Consider the following 22,904-nt stretch of genomic DNA (forward strand, 5'->3'; position numbering starts at 1 on the left):
ACTCAAACTGCCAATCAGTGACTTGATCCAGGGTTCGGGTCAAGCTCGAGCCTGTGGAGCTAGGCTCATTTGCTGCCGGCGAACCAAGCCTCAATGGAACCACTCATCTCTACCCATGAGTAGTGATGGGCGATCCATTCCCGAACTGTAAAGATCGGGGTTCGTACTGATGACATAGTGATCGAGTACACGATCCTTATCACAAGCTTTCCTGGGAATCTTGTTACAGATCAAGTCCAGTTCGGGTCCAGGGCCTGTAAAAAACAAGCACATTATTGAAAAACATTGTGATCATACTTACAGGTCCTGCAACGCGTCCTGCAGCTACTGTTTCCCGGCCACTTCTGCTTCCACATCTGATCATTGCTGTGCCCCCTGGTAAGCACCACTGCCTAAAGGACCTTCGATGATGTCATAGCCATGTGATCAGTCAGGGGTGACTGTTGTATAGACATTGGCTTACAGACTGGTTACATGACTATGACGTCATTGAAGGTCCTGTTAACTGAACATTGACTGTCACTGTCGCATGGCATTATGGCACACAATCTCCCGACAGGAGTGGGTCAGCTGAATGTATTTCCATGCAGCTGAGGCGCTCCTGTCCTAAGAACATCAGGCCGTGCGGGGTGTTGCAATGCGAGATGCAAGTGCAATCATACCCTCACTGTCAGCCTGCTTCTCACTCTGTACAGAGCGATCTAGCAGAGCTGACAATGCTAAAACGTTGAAAAAGTTTTTTTCTGTGTCGTGTTTTTTTTACTGTTTACTAGAAATTCATGGTGGCCATGTCTAATTTGGCGTGACACCATGAATTTCGGGCTTAGTACCATTTGAGAATACAAAGTTGGTATTAACCCCTTTATTTCCCAGTGTGCCACCAGCACCAGGGTTGCTGGACGAGCCAGTTAAAGGGCCTAAAAATGGCGCTAAGAAACAATGCACCATTTCCAGGGGTGGCTGCGTCACTGCTGGTGCCCCAGGACTTTACGGTCATTGAGGTCCTGAATGGTCCCCCCACTGCAGATTTTATCAAATATTATTAAAACCAGGTTAACTCAACATTAATATTTTTCCACATATTATCAACATTAACAAGAAAACATCTGGTAGTGCAGCAGGTTACAGCTACCAGGGAACTGGGTAGGGGCCATCCGGGTAAACTGGCCCTCCTGGGATCATCAATCTGGGTTTGGGTGCACTGGCCTCGCGCACCTCTACTGCCTCCTGGTGGCAGCTGGGGAACTTATGCTGTTGCAGGAGTGGGGGCTGGTATCTCTGCAGCGATCTCTGCTGGCACGTAAGGCTGTACCTGGGAACCAGTCTCAGCTCAGGAGTTCTTGGCATCCACTGGACACACACAAGCAGAGTGTCCTGGTTTGTCGCATCGACACCAAGTCGGTAATAGGACATTGATCGAGTTAGAAGCAGGCTCCTCATACAGGATGGGCTCCTCCTCTCGCTCTGGCACAACAATTTCAGGCACAGAGTGCCTCATGAGCAAAGCACGGAAGCCATTTCCCCTCGTACGCGGGACCCATGCTGCCTCCGAGGTGCTGGAAGCTGAATTCGACTCCTCTGGTGCCATGGTGGCGGGGATCGTTATAACCTGCTCTTAATTAAATTACATATTTCTAGTGACATCTTTGAAACTATCTGTTATTATTTTTTCTGTAGGTACCTGTGTTATTAATTGTACGTCATTGAGCAATGGAACTATTTTATATATATACATCGACGTGGCAATTTTTGCCTCTTTTTCTACTGGTTGCTTACTTGATACCATAACCAGGTAGCATTGTTGCTCCCTCCTTCTCTGTTTATTCATGTAATTTTTTGTAAATATTATTATTATTCAATAAAATATGTAAATTTTACTAATGTATGAATTTCTTATTGTCTCCTTTTGGTATAACAGGGACTTTTTGGTTGTTTAATTATGAACTAAGTGTCATGCCAACACAAATTTTTCACCCAATTGAATAATAATGTTTATATTGCACTATGATGAAGGTGCACCATTTCAATTTTCACTTCAGTTAACATGAAAGTCAGAATCGGTGCTGCCACCCATCCTCGGTGACAGTATCCACATTTCATTATCACATTGCAGTCACCATCAATATGGCTCTGCAGTGAGATCCTAAACTTCATCCTTCTTTATCCTTTTGCAACACTCAGAGGGGGGAGCAGAGGAAGGATATCATGCACATGGAGAAAATCCTGCCCACATTTACTAAAGTTGTAATGCAAGCAACCACTGCACTAGGTTTGCATGATAAATAGCATCGGCTGCTCCCCCTACTGCTTAAAAGTTGAAAATTTAAAAACTTTGTAAATAATTTTCCATATATATTTCCAAAAATAATATACCGTATTTTTCGCTTTATAAGACGCACCTGATTATAAGACGCACCCCCAAATTTGGTGAAGGAATAGAGAATTTTTTTAATAAATGGGGTCCGTCTTATAATGCCAGTGTCCGTCTAACAAATAATATAGGGTATATGTCCCTCATAGCCCCCTCATCCTAAAATTAGCCCCCTTAATCTGGATATGGCCACCTTATATTGAACACGTCCCCCAGTGATGCCACATTTCCCCTATGGCTGGCACACATCCTCTATGGCTGGCACACGGCCCCTGTGGCTGGCACACAGGCCCACTCTGGCTGCCACACAGGCCCACTGTGGCTGGCACACAGGCCCACTGTGGCTGGCATACAGGCCCACTGTGGCTGGCATACAGGCCCACTCTAGCAGGCAGACAGGCCCACTGTGGCAGGCAGACAGGCCCACTGTGGCAGGCAGACTGGCCCACTGTGGCTGGCAGACAGGCCCACTGGGGCAGGCAGACAGGCCCACTGGGGCAGGCAGACAGGCCCACTGGGGCAGGCAGACAGGCCCACTGTGGCAGGCAGACAGGCCCACTGTGGCTGGCAGACAGGCCCACTGTGGCTGGCAGAAAGGCCCACTGTGGCTAGCAGACAGGCCCACTGTGGCAGGCAGACAGGCCCACTGGGGCAGGCAGACAGGCCCATTGGGGCAGGCAGACATCACCCTCTGTTACATATCGCCCCCATGTTGCTGCTTTTAGTAAAATAAACTCTTTCCTTACCTTCTGCAGCACTGTCTTGTCTTGTGTCTCCCTCCTCGGGGTTGAGCTCCTCCTGTCTCCTGCACTTCCTACTTCCTGGTTCTAGTGCAGGTCATGTGATCGGGACAGCAGAGAGCTATCTCTGTGTGCCTAATCACAGCAGCAGGAGGGAGACCGGGCAGACACACTGGAGGAGGTGAGTAAAGAGTTTATTATTTTACTATGGGCAGCAGCACGGGAGGCTATAGCTAACACAGGGGGAGGGGGGATCCTGTGCGATCAAAGGTAAGCACAGGCAGATATAATATGTGCAGCTCCCCCAGCCCATCAGCGAGAAGCAGTTTCAGCACCACGCTTCTGATGGACAGCGGCTGTGCATATTATATGAGCGGGAGCAGGAGATCAAACGCTGCCGCTCCCAGCTTTTCCTGCCCCCAGCAGCCCCCAGCACCGCTCCAGAGCTGCCCGCACCTCCACTGGACTCTGTATATATATATATATATATATATATATATATATATACACACCCCCCTCCCGTATATTCGGATTATAAGACGCACCCCCTACTTTCCCCCAAAATTTGGGGGAACAAAAGTGCGTCTTATAAAGCGAAAAATACGGTATATGTTTTAATTTAAATATTAATACTTTACATATTTTTCAATTATTGAATTTTTTTATAACACATTCCTTTTACTTTTGGTGCTTTCACTGTCAAAGCTGATGCATAGACAGAAATGTGGCCTGGTTCAGCTTTTGAAATAAGCCAGGTAACTAGACCCTGACATATCCATTATGTTGACCGCCTTTTGAAAGTGATGGTAATATCTGAAGATCGGTGTGTACCGCCCCATGAGGCAGGCAGTCAACCTACTTGTCGCCAGGCCATTTCGGGTTTGGTCAGGCGTTGTCACGGGGTGGCCTTGGTCGGTTCCGTTGCCCTGAGGCGTACAGTAAATGGTGGGAGAAGCGGGGTATTAGGAAAAGTTTGTCGTGACACCACCTGTGGTATTTAGCCTGGGAATGGCCGCCACTTCAGGGTTCTTCTCTGGGGCAGGTGTTAAGGCAGCCGGGATGGTATCGCTCCCCATAGGCGGAGCGGGCCCCGGGTGGATGATGAGGGTAGTAGGTAATGGCCGTTGGCGCCTAAGCGCTGGGCGGCGGTGCCGGTAAGGATGACCCAACACAGTCTCTGTGGGTTCAGGGTGTAGTTTATTCACGACTTCAGCTGCCAGCCCGGTCACACCAGTCACTGCCGTGATGGGCTCGGGTCAATCTCAGGTGCGGTCAGGGGTCACCACCGGCATTGTGAAAGGAGAAGGAGAGCGAGAGAGTGTCCTATCTCTAAAGTGTCCCCCTCAGTAGTTAGGTACCCCGGCTGAGCTTCCGCTCAAAGCCGCAGGGCCCAGCAAGTCCAAGTTTTTAGAGCGATGTCTTGCCAGAACTATCATGCTGATGGGTCTGTTTTTGATGTGCGTGTGTTGTGCGTATTTCTACTCCAAATGGAACCCGCCCCCACAGGTAGCTAGCTTCAGTGACCGGGGAAGTCCCATGCATCGTGATGGCCACCCCCCTACCTACCCTGAGCCAACCCCCCCCGTGAGAAGGCTCCTGAGCAGTGTGTGGTGTGTGTGAATGTGGAACACCGGTGATTAACCCCCTCCTTACCTGAGATAGATACCACACCTTAACTGAGGTGCAGTACCCTGTGGCGACCAAAACCTCAGGGGTGCCACAGGGGCACCTATGCAAATACAGGTATATTTTAGAAAATATTTTATTAAAGTTGATAACCCAGTTTAGGTGTTTCCATATGGGATGGATTAGCAAAGTGCATGATACTTTATGACATTTTATTTTCAATCTACAGCATGTCAACCAATGTGGCAGATTATCACAATGGATTCAGTCCTTTGCAAGGCATAGGATTACATCCATGGCACATGTACAGTAAAATCTGCATCACATTTGATTGTAACTCGTGCTGATTTACTGATTTTTATGTACATTTTTTCCCACTGCATTTAAAGGATGCATTCAATTCTAGAACCCTTTATGCTTAGAATTTGAGAATATTGCCCACACCATGCCCCTCCAGAGTATTACCATAGAATGGGACTGAGTTTCAATACCTGACATTCTATAGATGACAGTGAACTTTGATTTTCCACCCATGAGAAGAGCATTTTCATTAACAGATGCATATTATGTAATTTCTGAAAAAAGTTATCAACTACTGAATCATACTGTGTAATTTTATTTTAGATAACACTCACTTGTACTAAATCTGGTGTAAGACGCTTAGCTGACATCCACTTCTTAAACCTCTCCGTTCTCTTTAGGATTCCTTCAATACTACAAGATTTCCTCTTGGTAAAATTACTGCAGATCCTCTGATCACCCAAGTCATGTTGCCTTTTACTAGCTAGCCGAGATATCTCAACAGATCTCCAGATTTCTCCGTCGTCACTGTAGTTCCCTGAGTAGTACTGAAGATCTGGATGGGGAAGCCGCAGATGTGGAGCCAGCCAGTTCTGAAACCTTGAGTGACAGAAGATGGATAATGTTTTTCAGACTGGAAATCTAATTGTAGTTTCAGGAACATGTATATAAATCTACTTGCTTGTAGAGGTCCATTCAAAATTTTCCATCAACTATAAATATATTTTATTCATTTGTCACATTTTAAACATATTGTGTCTTTGACCATAATTGTCCATGGTACTCCGGGGAGGCCCATAGTATGCCCCTTTCTTATAGGAATGTATCTGACTGATTAGTACTTTGCATTATTTTGAACGTATGCCCTACATATTATGCCACGAGTAAAGGTAATTAAGCTTTTGAAGTTCACACATACGTTACTTTAGATTTGACCAATTAGCCAATTACTTTACATTATATAGGAAACTGGTCTCCCTCCTCTACCATCATTTTTGAAGGTTATTAAGTAGTGGAATGATTGCAAGACTATTATTTATTTATTTAAGTATCTTTCACCAGTCTGACAATTTTAAACTGGCTACATCAAGGAATAGTGTACACAGAGCGGAGTTGAACATATTTTTTTTATTTTTTAATTTTTTATCTCTGTTGCAGAGATATAAGCTTTTATATTTTAGGTTAGAATTTCTGACAAGCCCAGCTGCGCATTATTAGAGATTTTTCTCTGGGGTAAGTACTTTGTCTCCTGCGTTACATTGACCAATAATAAGTAGGAGAGAAAAAAAACATGCCATGATCTCTACAGTAGTATAAATCAGAACTGAGTATGATTGCAAACACTTCCAAATCTATTGTCATGGCAGTCAGTGTGGAGGGAAGGAGAATACAGAGGATTAGTGTGTAATTGCAAACAATTTTGCAACTTCAGCTCTCCTCTCACAGCTCTGTTAACTCTGCCCCAAGAGGAAAATTGGAAATTTTTACAATCATACAAGCTTTGCTAAATATAGAGATGAGCTCATCAAGCAAAGTTCAAATTTGCCTGTTTGCATGTTTTTTTTTTTTTTTTTTTTTTATTGTTATTCTCTGTGAATGTAATGTCCATTAATATGCTCTGGGGTCTATCTAGACACGAGACCATAATAAACATAATATGTAAAAAATATATAAAAAAAAATCCTTATATTCACCTCACTCTCTGGTCACTACGTTTCTTAAATCCTTAAAATGAAAAACTACATTTCATTCAGCTCTGTAACTACTATTCCATGATGTGGCTAGTTTGACATATTAAAACTGGTGAATTATCCTCTCTAATGAAGTTAATATAATTTACTTTATGAACAGGGGCATTACGACTGCAGTCACAGAGGTCGCCATCACAACAGGGCCCAGGCCTGACCTGCAGATCAGCAGCCAGCTCCTCTCTGTGAGAGAGGAGCTGCGCTGTTCTGTGGCAGACCACACAGCCGCTATATTGCCCGTGAGTCAGGCGGGCCTGGTGTCAGTGGTGGCGGCACCAGACCCTCTCGCCCGTCATCACACACAGCAATGATGAAACATCGAGCAGCGCACTCCGCTCTATGCTTTATCATTCTCCCCCTATGCCTGCGCTTGACATCACAGTGTGACTGGGTGACTGTTGTGTTGAGACTGCAGAGCACAGAGTGAAGAACGGGAGGACGCTCTGGCCGGAGCAATGGGGGAACGAGGAGAGGTGAGGACTTGTCGTTTGTTTTTTTAATCAGTGAGTACACGGTGGCCAGAGGCCTATGGGGCTGAATTATACATGGAGGTCTATGGGGTAGCATTATACATGGAGCTCTATTTGGCTGCATAATACAATATGAAGGACACCTTATATATGGACTATAGGGGTGCATAATACATGAAGACTATGGGGCTGGATAATGCAACATGAAGCACACCATACATGGACTATAGAGGTGCATTATAGATGGAGGACTATGGGGCTGCATAATACAATGTGAAGGTCTATGGGGCTGCATTATAATACATATAGGACTATGGCGGCTGCATTATAATATTATGGAGGACTATGGGGTCTACCTTATACATGGACTATTGGGGTACATTATAAAACATGGAGGACTATGGGGATGATTTATAATATATGGAGGACTATGTGGTGCAGTATAATATCTGGAGTACCATGGGGTGCATTATAATATATGGAGAACTATGGGAGTTGCATTATAATAATTGGAGGGCTATGAGGGCTACTTTACACATGGAGGACTATGGGAAATGCATTATAATACATAGAGGACTATGGGGGTGCATTCTAATATATGAAGGGTTATGTGGGACCCTTTGTACTATATGGAAGGCTATGTGGAAGCCATTATAATATTTGGAGAGCTATATACAAGGGGGAACAAAGATACAAGCATGGGACGGGAAAGTTTTGTGCTGATGGGAAATAGCCTCTTTCCCTCAGCACCCAGCTTTCCCATGCTCTGCTATACATCTCTCAGCACCCAGCTTTCCTATGCTCTGATATGGGAAAGCTGGGTGCTGAGGGAAAGATGTATAGCAGAGCATGGGGAAGCTGGGTGCCGAGGACAAGATGGATATCAGAACATAGGAAAGCTGGGTGGGTGCTGATAGTGGAATTTCAGATCATGGGAAACCTGGGTGCTGAGGGAAGGAGCCAAGTGTCAGTGTGATGCCCTGGGCAAGCCAGGGGTCACAGGTCATAACACCACCACACCCTACACCCCAGTTAGGAACACCTAGGCTAACCAAAAATCCTTGTTGCCTTCCTCCAGGGGCTGATGTCCACACCAGGGGGTGGGCCAGGCGGTTGGCTCCGCCCACCGAGGAGTTCACAGCCCTGGAGGCGGGAGAACCAGGCAGATAGAGTTTGGACAGGAAGAAGAATGGAGTCAAGTGAGGAGTAAAAGTGACAGTTAAGGAAGCCTGAAGTTGGTCCGGGTGTGTGCCCCGGACTGAGAGACAGCAAGGTCAGCAGACGGCGGTGATAGTCCGCAGGGGTGGCTGCTTGGAGGTTGCTGGAAGGACCGCGGACGGGTGGTGGCCCGGCGATTTGGAGCGGTATACGAAGAGCAGTCAGCACCAGGACAGGGGCCTTTCGGATCCCGGCAAGGCTAGGAGTCGCCATAATTTGCCAAATCCGTCAGTGAAGGGGACGACTGTCTCCCAGCAACCAAGTCCCGATTGAAGGCAACAGTCCAACCGTAACAGAGAGACACCGCCACCGCCAGGGCACCAGTTTCTCAGGGCCAGCGCCTGCGGGCAAAGTAGGGCTCCTCCGGCCCATATCCAAGCCGGGGAGCGGGTTACCGGTGGGAACCCATCGCAACCATCATCATCTTAGGTGCAGGAAAAAGGGACCGTCACCGTCAACTACTGGGGAAAGCAAGTGCAGCCGTCTGTGGGAACCGTCTTTCCAGCCGTGTGTTTTACCGAGATCTGTGTCATCGTCTCAGGCTGAGTGAGTACCACAGTGCCGCAAGGCACAGAGCTGCCCTCGCGTCCCTGCACCCCACCAAGCCCTGCATCACCCACCCCATCACTGGGCCCCGGGACAACCACCCCCTACCCACGGAGGGGAGAACTGACAACTTTGCTGCTCCCTGTCACCGCTCCCGGGATCCCCATACAGAGCAGCAGTGGTGTCCACACAATCACCACAACCGTGGGTGGCGTCACGGACAATAAACTATCCCAAAACACCAATCCCCCTTTTCACTCACGGGCGAGGAGCGCCGCTCGAGTCCCCGGGATCCGGCCCATCGCTCGAGCCACCGAGCAGCAGCAGCAGGCCGCAGCAGCCGCAGCGGCAGCCGGACCCGAGCAGTGGGAGAGCGCGGCGTCCCCTCCTCCGCCCGCGACAACTTGGCGTCATGAACAGGATCTTACCGCTCTGCCGTTGGGTAGAGGTGCGCCTTGTGACCGGCGGAGGTATCCGGCTGAAAAAATTTCAGAAGTCGCCATCTTTGGCGCGAAAAGTTCCCGCTCGAGCGTCTTCTCGAGTAGCAGAGGCGCGAAGGCCAGGGCCCCGCCCCGATATAGGAGGGGCCGGAAAGAGGCTAAGGGGACGCCATGGCGGCTGGCTGCATGTGAACGCAGCTATAAAAGCAGAGATGCCAGAACTCTGCAGCAATACCTGGTTCCTGGAAGGCACGATTGCCAAGATGTACAACCCAACTCCCAACGAGGAAGCCCCCGCACCTGGTACGGCGACGTGGTTGAGGGACCGGACCGTCCCGCTGAGTAACCGTCTGCAGGCCCACATGCAACTCCTCCTGGAGGAGTGGGAGACCGACATGGCGGACGTGGTGGCAGCTATGCGGAGACGCGAGGTGGAAGAGGATTTGGAAGAGTGGGTAAGAGACCCACGCCCCTGTATTCCCGAGGGATCGGCCATTTGAGGGGCCCGGCCTGCCTCCACTCACCCTGCCTCTCGCCCCGCTACCCGCGTTAGCTGCTGCCGCCCCACCACTAGGCCCGCAATCTGCCCAACTGGTAGCGATACCCTGCCAATCCGCCCCGGCGGACCAACCGGCTGCAGACACTCAGGACGTTCCTGAATCGTTCCCGGGGGAACCGCTGGAACCGCGGCCCTGTAATGAAAATGTGCCAGAAGCCCCGGCAGTGATTGTGCCAGACCCCGAGCCCGGGACCGTGGCATGGATGAAAGCCCGGGTGATTCAATTCCATCAACGTCAGCAGGATCAGATCTTCAGAATGATGGAGCAGTGGACCAACGAGGTGGAGATGCTGATTGCAACTGCCCCGATGTACGGAGGGGGAACAGATGTAGCAGAACCGACTGGTGACCCACGTCCCTATGTCCTACCAGGACCGGCCGCTGCGGCTGAGGGGCCCGGCCTAGTCTCGACCTATGCATCATCCTTGCCGTTACTTCTGGGGCGCCTCAGTGTAAACTCGCCTGACCTGCTGCCCCGTGCTGCTGCAGAGGGCTCTGATGTGCTGGATGCTGGAGGCCAGGAGGCTGCGGCAGCTGGCGGTAACCCGCCTGGTGCAGGAACAAGAGATGACGACTCCGGCACCAGCCCCGGGTCCGCTGCTGAGTTTGAAGAGGCAAGTGAGCGTTCCCGCTATGTAGGAGACCCCGTGGTTTTCCATACCCCGCGTACCGGTGGAAATGGGTACCGTGTACCCCTGTCACAGCAGGCATGTCAGTGCATGTTTGATATGCTGGTGGCAGAGGATGGGTCCGCCTCAGCAAAAGAATCTGAGTAAGGCAGCGGAGCATCGTTGCACAGTCCCCGTTGGGACCACCACTGTGTTTGTTTTGAAAGTTTAAAGATGATAAGCAAAAATGATAACCGAACAGTTACCAGATTGTCTGACCGTGATTGAGAGAACCGGCCGTTGCCGGCACCGTTGTCCCCGTGGGGACCGTTTAAAAAGTTGCATGAGGAACTGCTCATGGACAAGCCCATGAACTTGCAGGGCAACCACAAACGTTAAGTGGCATGTAAATAAGTTGTTTTACCGTTACCGTTTCCGCATTTGCCACCTCCGGAGAGGCAGGTTGGAGGGAGGGCCCACAGCAGAGCAGGCTGGGGCCCAGCCACCACAGGAACCGGTGGCTACCCTCTGGAGGGGAAGGACAGATCCTGCTCGGGTAACTTGTGCTGGACTGGGGTTAAGGGGTGCTGCCTGGGCTTTAGGGGCAGCATCAGGGCCAGGTTACTTGGGTGGGAGAGAGCGGAGACCGTAACCGTAAACCGTTTGCAACGTTTAAGTACTGAACCTCCCGATGTGGGATGAAGTCATAAGTTGTTATGTGTACCGTTTTACCTTTTATATATTTTTCAGAAAATAAAACCGGTGTTGGACGGGCAGCCCGCGGACGGTCTGCATTTTGCTAAGGGGGAATGTGACGCCCTGGGCAAGCCAGGGGTCACAGGTCATAACACCACCACACCCTACACCCCAGTTAGGAACACCTAGGCTAACCAAAAATCCTTCTTGCCTTCCTCCAGGGGCTGATGTCCACACCAGGGGGTGGGCCAGGCGGTTGGCTCCGCTCACCGAGGAGTTCACAGCCCTGGAGGCGGGAGAACCAGGCAGATAGAGTTTGGACAGGAAGAAGAACGGAGGCAAGTGAGGAGTAAAAGTGACAGTTAAGGAAGCCTGAAGTTGGTCCGGGTGTGTGCCCCGGACTGAGAGACAGCAAGGTCAGCAGACGCTGGTGATTGTCCGCAGGGGTGACTGCTTGGAGGTTGCTGGAAGGACCACGAACGGGTGGTGGCCCGGCGGTTTGGAGCAGTATACGAAGAGCAGTCAGCACCAGGGCAGGGGCCTTTCGGATCCCGGCAAGGCTAGGAGTCGCCATAATTTGCCAAATCCGTCAGTGAAGGGGACGACTGTCTCCCAGCAACCAAGTCCCGATTGAAGGCAACAGTCCAACCGTAACAGAGAGACACCGCCACCGCCAGGGCACCAGTTTCTCAGGGCCAGCACCTGCGGGCAAAGTAGGGCTCCTCCGGCCCATATCCAAGCCGGGGAGCGGGTTACCGGTGGGAACCCATCGCAACCATCATCATCTTAGGTGCAGGAAAAAGGGACCGTCACCGTCAACTACTGGGGAAAGCAAGTGCAGCCATCCGTGGGAACCGTCTTTCCAGCCGTGTGTTTTACCGAGATCTGTGTCATCGTCTCAGGCTGAGTGAGTACCACAGTGCCGCAAGGCACAAAGCTGTCCTCATGTCCCTGCACCCCACCAAGCCCTGCATCACCCACCCCATCACTGGGCCCCGGGACAACCACCCCCTACCCACGGAGGGGAGAACTGACAACTTTGCTGCTCCCTGTCACCGCTCCCGGGATCCCCATACAGAGCAGCGGTGGTGTCCACACAATCACCACAACCGTGGGTGGCGTCACGGACAATAAACTATCCCAAAACACCAATCCCCCTTTTCACTCACGGGCGAGGAGCGCCGCTCGAGTCCCCGGGATCCGGCCCATCGCTCGAGCCACCGAGCAGCAGCAGCAGGCCGCAGCAGCCGCAGCGGCAGCCGGACCCGAGCAGTGGGAGAGCGCGGCGTCCCCTCCTCCGCCCGCGACATCAGCGTCATTATCCCGCACTCTGAGTGTCAGCGTTATTATCCTGTACCCTGAGTGTTGGTGTACGTGGAGGGGGGCCCAGGTCCAAACGTTGCACCAGGGCCCATCAAACTCTAATTATGCCACTGTTTATGAATTTGTGTACATTTCATTCTTATAACTTTTGTAGGTTTAAAACACTTTAGCCAATGGAAAGCAATGGGATTTGTCAAGGATCTATTCCTGTGTTTTTTGGATTTCAAGAGAATAGTTTCATGATTTGATTTTTTTCTTAAACGCTGCATTCTTTGTGGAATTTTTCTGCCATTTTTTGATTTTTTTGTGTCAGAGGTCAGATGTTGCATATGAGTTAATATAAAACTAGGAAGCACAGACAGTGTTTTAGGGTTTCTTTTCACACTTTTTACTGATGAGATTCTATGTGGATACAAGAAGGAGGAGGGGATGGAGCTCTACCTCTAGCTCCTCCCATTATCATAGCATCTCCTCCGTAACATCTGCTATCTCCTATCTCAGTAATGGGAAAGTCTTCACTGAACACAGGTTTTCTCTCAGATCTGAGAATTCTGATAATGACTGATCAGTTCTGGCAGAGAAAGAAGCAGATTTTAGGGGTTAAATAATGTACTTTATGAGATTGTTACAGGATTAGTTGAAGACTGAAACTTTTAAAAGCTAAAAAAAAAATCCTGTTGTGCTTGCAGCATAAATACTTTTAGAACTGAATAAAATGTAATTTGTAAAGTGCAAACCATAGATTAGCAATTCTAATGACTAGCTGCATATGCTCAGCGTAGGAAAAACCTCAATGTCACTTTTTTTAAGTCAAAGTAGAGATGACCTCTAGACACTTACAAAATAGCGATTAGAAGAAAAGATTACAGTATATTAAAATTAGATTAGTTTAGATTATTTAATAGGAACATATTATATATTTTCATTTAAGTGTAAAAAGAGGGCAAAAAATGTAACACTCAGCAAATTGCAGCTTTTGGTAGTTTTGTTTTGCAAAGAATCTACGTAATAATTTAGCTTATTTCTTTTGTCTAATGTTTTAGTCAAAAGACCCCCGCAGGCAGAATCGGACTGGCTATCAGAGGATCCGCCAGTAATACCAGGCCTGGCTGCAGTTGCCTGCACTGAAGTCCGGTGCTCTCTCCTGAGCTCCGGAGTGCAGCCCGGCCTGTCCGCAGCTGTGACATGAACTTAACCGCGATCGATGGGGAATCAGTCGGCACTCGCGGTTCAGTCTTGCAAACCCTAAGTTCAGTCCAGGCTGCACTCCAGAGCTCAGGTGAGAGCTCCGGACTTTAGTGCAGGTAACCGCAGCCAGGCCTGGTATTACTGGCGGTTCCTCCGGTAGCCAGTCTGACACTGCCAGCAGTTGAGCAGGATCCTTAGATTACTAATAGACCGCTGAAAATAAATCTCACATATCCACATTTTTCAAGCTGACAATATTGGGGATCATGTATATCTTTCTTAAATAGCTGATACTTCCCACGTAGCTCCTGGAAATATACCATGTAAAGGCTACTTTACACACTGCGATATCGGTCCCGATATCGCTAGTGTGGGTACTCGCCCCCATCTGTTGCGCGACACGGGCAAAGCGCTGCCCGTGCCGCACAACATCGCCCAGAGCCGTCACACATACTTACCTGTCCGGCGACATCGCTGTGACCGGCGAACCGCCTCCTTTCTAAGGGGGCGGTCCGTGCGGCGTCACAGCGACGTCACTGAAGCGTCACTGAACCGCCGCCCAATAGCAGCGGAGGGGCAGAGATGAGCGGGACGTAACATCCCGCCCACCTCCTTCCTTCTGCATAGCAGCCGGGAGGCAGGTAAGGGGAGCTTCCTCGTTCCTGCGGCGTCACATGGAGCGATGTGTGCTGCCGCAGGAACGAGGAACAACTTCGTTACTGCTGCAGTAACGATTTTTAAGAATGGACCCCCATGTCGCCGATTAGCGATTTTGCACGTTTTTGCAACGATGCAAAATCGCTTATCGGTGTCACACGCAACGGCATCGCTAATGCGGCCGGATGTGCGTCACAAATTCCGTGACCCCAACGACTCCGCATTAGCGATGTCGCAGCGTGTAAAGCCCCCTTTAGTTGATGGCTGAAAACTCTTCTAATGATTTTCAGATAAATATTTGTAGAATGCTATACATTGTAGCCACTAGCACAATTGTTATTGTAATTGAGACAACAGCTCAGCTGGAAGTGGTTGGCGGGTCGTGAGATTGGGCTCCAGCAAGAAACGTTGCCTTAATCTAGGTACAGGACTAAAGGCGGCGTTACACGCTACGATTTATCTGACGATATGTCGTCGAGGTAATGGTTTCCGTGACGCACATCTGGCATCGTTAGCGACGTCGTTGCGTGTGACATCTACGTGCGACTCTGAACGATCGCAAATAGGTTGAAAATCGTTGATCGTTGACACGTCATTCAGTTTCAAAATATTGTTCATCGTTTGGATCGCAGCAGACATATTGGTATGTTTGACACCCTGCCAACGACGAACAACATTCAAACGATCTCCTTGGTCAAACAATATATCGCTGATCGCTATTGCATCGTTGGTGAGATGTGTACGTGTGACCGCTAATAAACGACCTATGTACGATCTCGGCAAATCGTAACAACGATCTGGGCGATCTAAATCGTAGCGTGTAAAGTGGCCTTAAGGCAGCAAAGCAAATTGTTCTGAAGCCATATACCTCCAAGGTCACGGTCATGGAAATGAAAAACCAGGCCACAGCCAATACTAAAGGGGTATTGTGAAACAAAAAGAAAAAAAAACAAAGAGAAAAAAAATCCCCGTTAAAATTTAACTTTTAATAATAACATAAAAAGGGCAGATGACAACAACATAAATATATATATACAGGTATGGTGTATGGTGGTTTAAGTAAGTAAGGTCAGGAGTGTCAAGAGTGTTAGTCAGTCAAGGATGGAAGTTTGGAAGTGAAGGAGAGAGGAGGTCAGGAGCCGGGCTCCTAGGAAGCCATCTAGGCAGCAGACGGTGGTCTGGGCCTAGAAGAAGCTGAACCCCCGGTCACAGGGGATCATGGCAAGGGGCACGGAACTGTCGAGGAGGACAGCCAGTGGCCTTGCACCATCACCGGACTGGGACCAGGGCACGAAGGGGTGGCGTCAAAAACTCTAAACACAATCCCCGTTTCCCAATATTTCTGCCATATTCTGCCATCTTTTGGCACCAAAACGCCATCTTCTCCACGAAAGCGCGCAAAGTAGAAGCCCCGCCCTTCGTCCTGAGAGTCAGCTCGAAACCAGAAGTTCCCAGAGGGCCACAGCAGTGAAAAGAGTGCTGAGTGAAAACTGAGAGGGCGTGACGGCATGTAGCAGCGGAGGAGAAGCAGGGACACCATGACTATGCCATAACGTTCCTGGACAGCGCAGAGGAAAGATGGCGGAGCGGAGCTGGTCACCGACACGTGCTGTTCCTGGGACCGCAACCTGGATTGAAGAAGACACGGAGCAGCTTTGCAGAAGGATGTGGATGCCGTTCCTTTTCAAATTGGATCACGGGAGGGAAGAGATGAGGAGCCTGGCGGTGGTGATGCGAGCCCGTGAGATCGAAATCCCACGTGAAGAGAAGGTAAGCGGTTACCCAGTCCCTAATGATTGCCCCAATGCGGCCGATGAGGCTGAGGGATCCGGACTGCCCCCGCTCCCGGTGAGCACTCCGCTGCCACCAACCCTGTCTTTGGCGGACGCCGAGCTGCCTGCTCCCACCATGGCAGAGGAACCTTCAGCCCCCATTTGTGAAGATGCAGCTGCAGAACCCCCGGTTCCGTCACCCGACCCGGTCACTATAGCGGTCACCCCGACACCGGCCAGACCAGACCCGGCCGCATCACTGGGCCCGTCCTTAGAGGTAGAGCATCCGAACTCTGCAACCCCAGCTGTGGAGCAGTCGGTACATCTACCCGAGCGGAGGTGGAGCTTGAGGAGCTGCCGGTTCCACCACCGCGCGGCATCCCAACGCCTGCTGGGGCCGCGAGAGCACAATTAAAGACAGTGCCAGCTAGGGAGCAGAGGCCGGATGCTGACGCCCCCCACTGGGAACGACATCAGCCAAAGCTGAAACCGGAGATGACAAATCAAGACCAGAGGCCATGGGAGATGGTTGCCCATGCCCAGAGAGAAAAGGAGCACTTGAGGAAAGCTATCTTCAGTGTCAGAGGGCCGTCACGCAGGGGCCATGTAAAGCGGTTCAACCTCGACAAAGGTTAGGGTTTCCTATGGTTGATGTGTGGGTTATGCCAGCCGCTGCCGTTGATTACCAGCCTCCCAGTGAGCGGTACCAGTAATGTGTAAAATGTTATTACAGAGTTCGGTATCTGTACTTCTTTTTTATTATTTTTCAAAGTTTGTTGTTTTCCATATAGAAAAAATGTTACAAGATAAGTGCTTGATCAACAAGGTATAAATGAACAGAGAAAAGTTACCTGATTAACGAGAAGATTTTATAGTGTGTACCCCAGTGCAAGGACTTTGTTATAATTATGCACCAATGTTATAGTAAAAATGGACCATGGTTACAGGACTGGTTGTGACCAACACAGACTTGTGTATTGTAAATAGTTGCACCTCCTGTGCCTACCAGAGTCGTCTTTTGCAACACCCGGGACCTTAACCTGGTCACGGACCCACAATAGGTATGCAGCGGGTCAGGTTGTTTGGTTGTCGGGTTAATGGGATCCGGGACAGTGGGACTTGACTGTCCCAGGAAGAAGCTGCAAGAGAGCAGGTTGAGCCTCCGCTACCAACCAACCCGGTAGCATTCCACCGTTGGTTTGAGGAACTCGTGTATCGTAACGTTTAAATGCCAAGCCTCCCTAAAGAGGGATGAACCTTTGTAAATAAAATGTTCCTTTTTCTATTTTTACAGTTTGAAAAAAAAAATAAACTCTCTGATGTCCTGTAGCTCGAGGATGAGCTAGGTTTAACCAAAGGGGAATGTGACGCCCTTGGACTATCAGGTCGTCACAGGGTATTGTACAATCTGCCCTCCCGTGCAATATCCACATCTTTCTTGGTTATGGGTCTCCAACTACATGGTGTTGCCTAATTAAAATCCTAGGTACACTCTGCACCACACCCACTAGGCACACCAGTGGACTGCCTGAGTGGAATAGGGTCGCCCACTTGAGGGGTTGGTTAGGGGAGGTCAGGAGTGTCAGGAGCGTCAGTCAGTCAAGGGTTGAAGTTTGGAAGTGAAGGAGAGAGGAGGTCAGGAGCCGGGCTCTTAGGAAGCCATCTAGATAGCAGATGGTGGTCTGGGCCTAGAAGGAGCTGGACCCCCGGTCGCAGGGGATCGTGGCAAGGGGCACGGAATTGTCGAGGAGGAAAGCCGGCGGCCTTGCACCATCACCGGGCTGGGACCAGGGCACGACAGGGTACATGGACCCTAGGTCAGGGAGTAGCTTCAGGCAACCTGACAATTTACCCGACAAGAATGGAGCCTTCAAGATCCGCTCTCCACCCTCTCCAAAATCGGGGTACTAGCACAACGAGGGGGATTATTATTATTTATTATTATAGCGCCATTTATTCCATGGCGCTTTACAAGTGAAAGGGGGTATACATACAACAATCATTAACAGTACAAAACAGACTGGTATAGGAGGAGAGAGGACCCTGCCCGCGAGGGCTCACAGTCTACAGGGAATGGGTGATGGTACAATAGTGAGGACAGAGCTGGTTGCGCAGTGGTGTACTGGACTGAGGGTTATTGTAGGTTGTAGGCTTGTTGGAAGAGATGGGTCTTGAGGTTCCTCTTGAAGCTTTCCACGGTAGGGGAGAGTCTGATATGCTGAGGTAGAGCATTCCAGAGTTTGCGGGAGGCACAGGAGAAATCTTGTATGTGATTGTGGGAAGAAGAGATAAGAGAGGAGTAGAGAAGGAGATCTTGTGAGGATCTGAGGTTGCGTGCTGGTAGGTACTCGGAGACTAGGTTACAGATGTAAGGAGGAGATAGGTTGCGGATGGCTTTGTATGTCATGGTTAATGTTTTGAACTGGAGTTGGTGGGTGATGGGAAGCCAGTGAAGGGATTGGCAGAGTGACGAGGCTGGGGAATAGTGAGGGGAGAGGTAGATTAAGTGGGCCACAGAGTTTAGGATAGATTGGAGGGGTGCAAGAGTGTTGGAAAGGAGGCCAGAGAGCAGGAGGTTGCAGTAGTCGAGGCGGGAGATGATGAGGGCATGCACTAATGTTTTTGCTGATTCTTGGTTAAGGAAAGCATGGATCCGGGAGATATTTTTGAGTTGTAGTCTGCATGATGTGAAGAGGGCTTGGATGTGTGGCTTTAAGGATAGAGCAGAGTCGAGGGTTACTCCAAGGCAACGAGATTGTGAGACTGGGGAGAGTGAGCAACCATCAAGTTTGATGGAAAGGCTTGTTGGAGGAGATGAGTGAGGAGGAGGAAAGACAATGAACTCTGTTTTGTCCATGTTTAGCTTTAGGAATCGCGCAGAGAAGAAGGATGAAATAGCAGACAGACATTGTGGAATTTTGGTTAGTAGAGAAGTAATGTCAGGTCCAGAGAGGTAGATCTGTGTGTCATCGGCATAGAGATGATACTGAAAGTCGTGGTACTCTATGAGCTGTCCCAGACCGAAGGTGTAGATGGAGAACAGCAGGGGTCCAAGAACTGAGCTTTGGGGGACGCCGACAGATAAGGGGCGAGAGGAGGAAGTGGTGTGAGAATGGGAGATGCTGAAAGTTCGGTCGGTTAGGTATGAGAAGATCCAAGATAGGGCCAAGTCTGTGATGCCCAGAGATGAGAGAATCTGTAGTAGGAAGGAATAGTCTACTGTGTACTGTCTACTGGGGATTGGACTTTCCACTCAAACGGTCCAGAAAATCCCAAGCGTGAACCCTGAGAGCAAGCTCTCACACTTAATCATAGTGGGGAGCGGGACCCGACTAGTTCCATACTACCGGGACCAACAGAGAAGTAAACTTAGTGCCAGAAGGCAGGTCACGGGTCACCAGGCAGCACCATTGGGGACGGGACCTGAACTAGCTCCCCTCAGCGGCAGCGGTATCCAGAACGTTGGTTTATCCAGTTGTCGGTATCAGCTTAATGACTGAGTGAGTACGAAAGTGACCCCTTCGCACCCAACGGCACTCCCCGAACACCATCACCAAGTCCTGGGGCATCCCCCCTACCCATGGAGGGTTCTAACACCTGGCTGCTCCACTCCATTGCCCCTGGGTACTCCCAACTGCAGCGGTGATACTCCACATTACCACACACCATGGCTGGCGTCACAAACTCTAAACACAATCCCCTGTAAATACCCCCTTCATTTGAGTGACTGCATGACCCCCGGGTCTGGAGACCCCTCGAGCCACCGTGGATTCGGATCCGAGCAGTCCGGCTGCTGGCACGGGGGCGGCACATGAGCATGTCTACAAGAAGAACAGAAGGGAAAATACACTGGCCCTAGTAAGTTCTCAAGTATCTATCCCTACCTAGCAATGGAGGGTATGACACCCTAGGGTTGTGGCGCCCCCATTCACCGACAAGATTCCCTAAATTTCCCAAATACATTCTACATTATATTCGAATTGTACCATGTGTTAAAGGTTAATAAATTCCTTCATGACGAATAATGATGGGCCAAAATCAACGATAAATTTGAATGAATGTATATATAACTTATCTGATGATGATGATGTTCAGAAAAGGAGTCACAAAAGAATCCCAAAATTCCAACGCATTTCTCCCCAAAAGTACAAGTGGTTCATCAGGGCATGCAGCTGAAAGCGCATCCCTGGAGTCAAACATAAATGGTGCCTGAGGATAATGCCCCTGTAACGGGGTGCCAGGGGTGCCTCCGGCCTTGTAGTCGTGGCCCTCGGTATCAGGCTTACCCCTGGTTCCACCGTCACTATGGGGACAGGAGCTGACTTGGTGGGGCAGAGTGTGGTCGTGGTGCAGATGTTGTCCGGCGCACAAACACTCTTCAGGCAGGGTACAATGCGATGAACAAACATTCTTTTATTCTTCACAGTTAAAAAGTCCAGACAAAGCAATCCGGTCAGCAATAAATCTGGCAGATGACAATTCCTGTGGAGCTGGGGACACCCTGACCAAACGTCACCTCGGGTGGGGATATGCCCTCCGTACTCTACTTCCTTCGGGCACCCACTATTCAGCCAAGCATACACCGGACCCACACCGGCAGAATAGGCTCTGAGGTTACGTCCACCTCCTTCTCTCCGGTGTCCCCTGCTGTTCTGCTCACACACTCTGCCCGACGTGCACACACTGCTGCCCCGGATGCTACTTCTCACAAAGTCCCGAACAAAGCCATAAAGGTGCTGAGACGCTTTCTTAGCTGGGGGAAGCCTGTCCTTGCGTCCCCTCCAGTGGTGATGTGCCTGACTACTCCACTTCGCCCGGCTCCCACTGCTGGCTACCCACAGTCCGGACCCACACCGGACTGCTTCACACTATGAGGTTCCGCTCGCTCCTTTTCTCACCGGCTTCCCTGATTTCCAGCTCCCTTCTTTCTTTCTTGCTTTCTGCCCACTCAGCTCCACACTCTGCCCCGGCTCTGCTGCTCCGCTCCTGTCCCCGAGACAACTGCTCCCTTGATCTAATCTTTTCCTCACACCCTTGCTCTCTCCTCCCCTTGTCTCTGCCGGCTCCTCCTCTCCACTGTGGTGACAGCCGTCCCACCCGGCCACTAGGGGTACCCTAACACTATACACATGCACATACAAATAAAACATTTTTATTAATAACATTTCCGGGTTAACTATGCTCCCTTTTGCAGGGGGGTCTGCTCACCCACTGCATACCTCCCCTCTTAAAACCCGAGCCTCCCGGCAAGGCTCTTAAACACATAAACACATAAAAACCTTTTGGGTCAGTCCTCAACAGCGGCACCAGTTCAGCGGCGCTCCCGGTCTTGGATAGCGCCCGGAGGCTCAACAGCGCTCCCGGTCTTAGATGGGCGCCCGGAGGCTTCGATAGCGCTCCCGGTCTTTGCTGAAGGTGCCCGGAGGCTTCAAGAGCGCTCCCGGTCTTTGCTGGAGGGCAACAGGCCCGTCAACGTTAAAGAAACTTCTGCCGGCTGAACGGCGCCGGACTTAAACAACAGATCAGCAGTGGTGACTTACTCTGGGGGCCAGGCCCGCTTCCATTCTTCCGCTTGAGCCTGTATGTATGCCCCCAGCGATTGTCCCGGCTGCCGACGGATCCTCTGGAAGGACACAGGGGCGTAGGGTGGCTCCACGGGCGCAGTTGCTGCAGCTCCTCTCGGTGGTGAAGGTGTCCCTGCCCCTGCCAATCTCGCTGGTAATGGCGGCGGTGTCAATGCTGAGGCTGGAGGAAGTGGAGGCAGGTCTTCGTTTCCCGCTCTTGAACAGACTCCACCCCCAGCCTCACGCATCATCTCGACTCCTCCGCCGAGGTACTTCTTTTTCCTTTTCTTAGTCTTCAATGCCCTGGAGCTGGCGCCTCCCCTCTTTGGGCGGAGTACTCTGTCCTTTTTCTTCGGCGCCGGCCAGCCCCAGGCTCTTCTTTCGGCGCCAATTTTGCGCGCGCTTTCTGTGTCTTCCCAGACAACGGCCATCTTGCCGCCATCTTGTGCCCGGTCCTTCACCTCAGGCACTGTTTCTTCTTCCCACCCTGGGACTGTAAATCTTCGCTGAGAGTCCGGATCAGGGGCCCTCGGCACCACTTGGTCTCCATCTTCTTGGAGCGGGTCCCCTTGCATACGATCCGGATCCTGCCGACTACGCCACATGTAACGGGGTGCCAGGGGTGCCTCCGGCCTTGTAGTCGTGGCCCTCGGTATCAGGCTTACCCCTGGTTCCACCGTCACTATGGGGACAGGAGCTGACTTGGTGGGGCAGAGTGTGGTCGTGGTGCAGATGTTGTCCGGCGCACAAACACTCTTCAGGCAGGGTACAATGCGATGAACAAACATTCTTTTATTCTTCACAGTTAAAAAGTCCAGACAAAGCAATCCGGTCAGCAATAAATCTGGCAGATGACAATTCCTGTGGAGCTGGGGACACCCTGACCAAACGTCACCTCGGGTGGGGATATGCCCTCCGTACTCTACTTCCTTCGGGCACCCACTATTCAGCCAAGCATACACCGGACCCACACCGGCAGAATAGGCTCTGAGGTTACGTCCACCTCCTTCTCTCCGGTGTCCCCTGCTGTTCTGCTCACACACTCTGCCCGACGTGCACACACTGCTGCCCCGGATGC

General features: G+C 50.5%; 1 protein-coding gene across 1 annotated transcript in view; it reads right to left on the reverse strand.

The window, feature by feature from the left end:
• DIPK2B (divergent protein kinase domain 2B) overlaps nt 1-22,904 on the reverse strand; it is a 129,981-nt gene that overhangs the window by 105,859 nt on the left and 1,218 nt on the right. Inside the window, exon 2 of the mRNA XM_075335544.1 lies at nt 5,373-5,637. Within this exon, the coding sequence (XP_075191659.1) occupies nt 5,373-5,637 (265 nt within the window). The remainder of the gene's footprint in view (nt 1-5,372; nt 5,638-22,904) is intronic.

Source organism: Anomaloglossus baeobatrachus, chromosome 2 (genome assembly GCF_048569485.1).
Source record: "Anomaloglossus baeobatrachus isolate aAnoBae1 chromosome 2, aAnoBae1.hap1, whole genome shotgun sequence".
Classification (NCBI taxonomy): Eukaryota; Metazoa; Chordata; class Amphibia; order Anura; family Aromobatidae; genus Anomaloglossus; species Anomaloglossus baeobatrachus.